Source organism: Pinus tabuliformis, chromosome 2_2 (assembly GCF_031772625.1).
Source record: "Pinus tabuliformis cultivar Carrire ecotype Pingquan chromosome 2_2, CPIR1, whole genome shotgun sequence".
NCBI lineage: Eukaryota > Viridiplantae > Streptophyta > Pinopsida > Pinales > Pinaceae > Pinus > Pinus tabuliformis.
The window spans coordinates 970,962,447-970,964,890 of record NC_142300.1 but is presented as its reverse complement, the minus strand read 5'-3'; the positions used below and the strand labels follow the sequence as shown (position 1 = coordinate 970,964,890).

At 45.7% G+C, this 2,444-nt stretch overlaps 1 protein-coding gene across 1 annotated transcript; it reads left to right on the top strand.

Moving 5' to 3' along the window:
• The first annotated feature begins 849 nt into the window (after positions 1-849).
• LOC149196478 (uncharacterized) lies at positions 850-1,290 on the top strand. Its single transcript, XM_089408297.1, has one exon. The coding sequence runs from the start codon at positions 850-852 to the stop codon at positions 1,288-1,290; it is 441 nt and encodes a 146-aa protein (XP_089264423.1).
• Positions 1,291-2,444: the final 1,154 nt, after the last annotated feature.

Here is a 2,444-nt window from a genome sequence, read left to right as displayed (position 1 = left end):
CATCTCTTTCTCCTCCATTATCTTGCTTTTCACACTGCTCTTCCATACTTTCACCATCAATAACTCTTTCACAATGCACTCTACCATCCTCTCCTATCATGGCTCCACCTGCCCCCTCGCTATTCTCCCTATCCTCGCCCCTTTCTTCCCCCAGTACTTCTCGTGAGACTAAGCCTCACCATTACAACCTTCGTCCTCGCATCGCTCCCCAGGACTCCCCTTTGCATTTTGTTGGTTTGGGACTTGCCATCCCTGGTACTACACCGTTGATATCTCGGGGGAGAAAATTTGACCTATCCAAAGCTATCCGTTGTGCTGGGGTTGAAGTAGCCTCTGGCCGTCAATCTACTCTTGATGGGGTCCTTAGAGCAGTGAACACCCCTGCCAACATACCACCATGAAATGCCTCACCTTCAATTGTAGGGGCATGGCTAGTGCCTCAAAGAAACTAGACTTGCGAAGACTTTTTGAAATTTCCCCTATCGACATCATTCTCCTTCAAGAGACCCTTGGCCTAGCTGACCTCATCTCTGATACATTAGCCTCTATGTGCCCAAGGTGGATTTTTTCGGCCATAGACTCTACTAGGCGATCTGGTGGTCTTGCTATTGGATACAATCCCAAATCCATTAGAGCCCTAGCTTCCTGGGGTGGCAGGGGGTATATGGGTTTAGACCTTTTTTTGGCAGATTTGGGAACCAGCCTTCGAGTTATTAACATCTATGGTCCCTGTCAGCAAAGGGAGCAGTTCTGGCAACATTGCTAGGATTATCCATCTTATCAAAGGAGAATATCATCATTGGAGGTGATCTCAACTTTTATCTGGGCTATGGTGAATCTTTGGGGTCTATGGCTCAGATAGACTCTATCTCTGGCTACATGACTGAGCTCCTGGAAAGACACAATCTGATTGATGTCCCCATGAACAAACCCCTTCCCACATGGTGGAACAGAAGGGTGGGCGAGGTGGCCCTCGCTCGCAGACTCGACAGATTTATCATGAAGGGAACTCTTATCCAACAGATGTATCAATACAAACAATGGGTTGGAGCTGGAGGCATATCAGACCATTCCCCTGTATACTTGGAGATCTCAAGTCCCTTTCAAAAGCCAAAAGCCCCCTTCAAATTTAATCACACATGGCTTCAGGATCCATCATATATTAGGATGATCTCGGATTTCTGGAAAGCAAATCTGATTGAAGGATCAGATTCATTAGCAAAAGTATTTTGCTCCAATTTAGCCCAGCTTAAGCACTTGTCCATCAACTGGGCAAAAGAGAAGCAGTAGAAGGAAAATTCGGCACTATTGTGCATTGAATCTGAGCTCAGCACCCTAATGGATGATAGAGGTTTGGGGTTTGCCTCTGCAGAAGATAAATCCCACCTAGTGGAGCTTGAAAGACAAAAGTCTCAGATATTAAAAGACAGAGAGGAATCTATTCGTCTTCGAAGCAGAGCTATATGGTTAAAGGCAGGGGATGAAAACACTCGGTTTTTTCACCATTATGCACAAGGCAGGAAAGTCACTAATACTATATGGAGCATGCCAAATCTAGAAGGAGGGGTGGCTGATACATTTAGCAAGCTCTCTCACCTGGGGTCATCACACTTCAGGAATCTTTATAAAAGTCCACCAGGCTCGACTCTTGCCGACATTATAAATCTGGCTGGTCATTTCCGCAAGTTTGTAAATGGGGATGATGCAGAGGCTCTCATTGACCCTGTGACACCTGGGGAACTTGAGGGCACCTTGAAATGGTTCAAAAAGGACAAAAGCCCAAGCCCAGATGCTTGGACCATTGAATTCTACCTTGCTTTCTACGAGCTGCTCGAACATGATCTGCTAAGGGTTGTGGACTAATGTTGCGTATCTGGAACCATGTATAATGCCATCAACACGAAATTCATAGCCCTCATACCAAAATCTGGTTCCCCATCCTCCTTTGATGATTACAGACCCATCTCACTCTGTAACTGCCTCTATAAGATCATCTCCAAGATTATTGCAAATTGTCTCCGCCCTATCCTGTCACGACATATTGCGCCTCAGCAATTTTCTTTTCTTGAACATCATCAGATCCATGAAGCTATAGGCTCGGCCCAGGAAGCCATCCACTCCATCTAGACCAAACATCAAAAGGCCATCACCCTTAAGATCGACCTGGCAAAGGTATTTGATCGTGTCAATTGGCTATATATCAAGATGCTACTCATACACTTGGGCTTCCCCCACAACTTCATCACATGGATCATGGCCTGTATAACCACATCTACTTTGAGTGTGCTCATCAACGGGTCTGCTTCTCAATTTTTCCATTCTGAAAGATGACTCAGACAGGGCTGCCCCCTGTCTCCTCCTCTATTTTTGATTGTTATGGATGGTCTCAGCCGGCTGATTGAATCTGCAAAAAGGGATGGAGATCTGGGTGGTCTCAAGATATC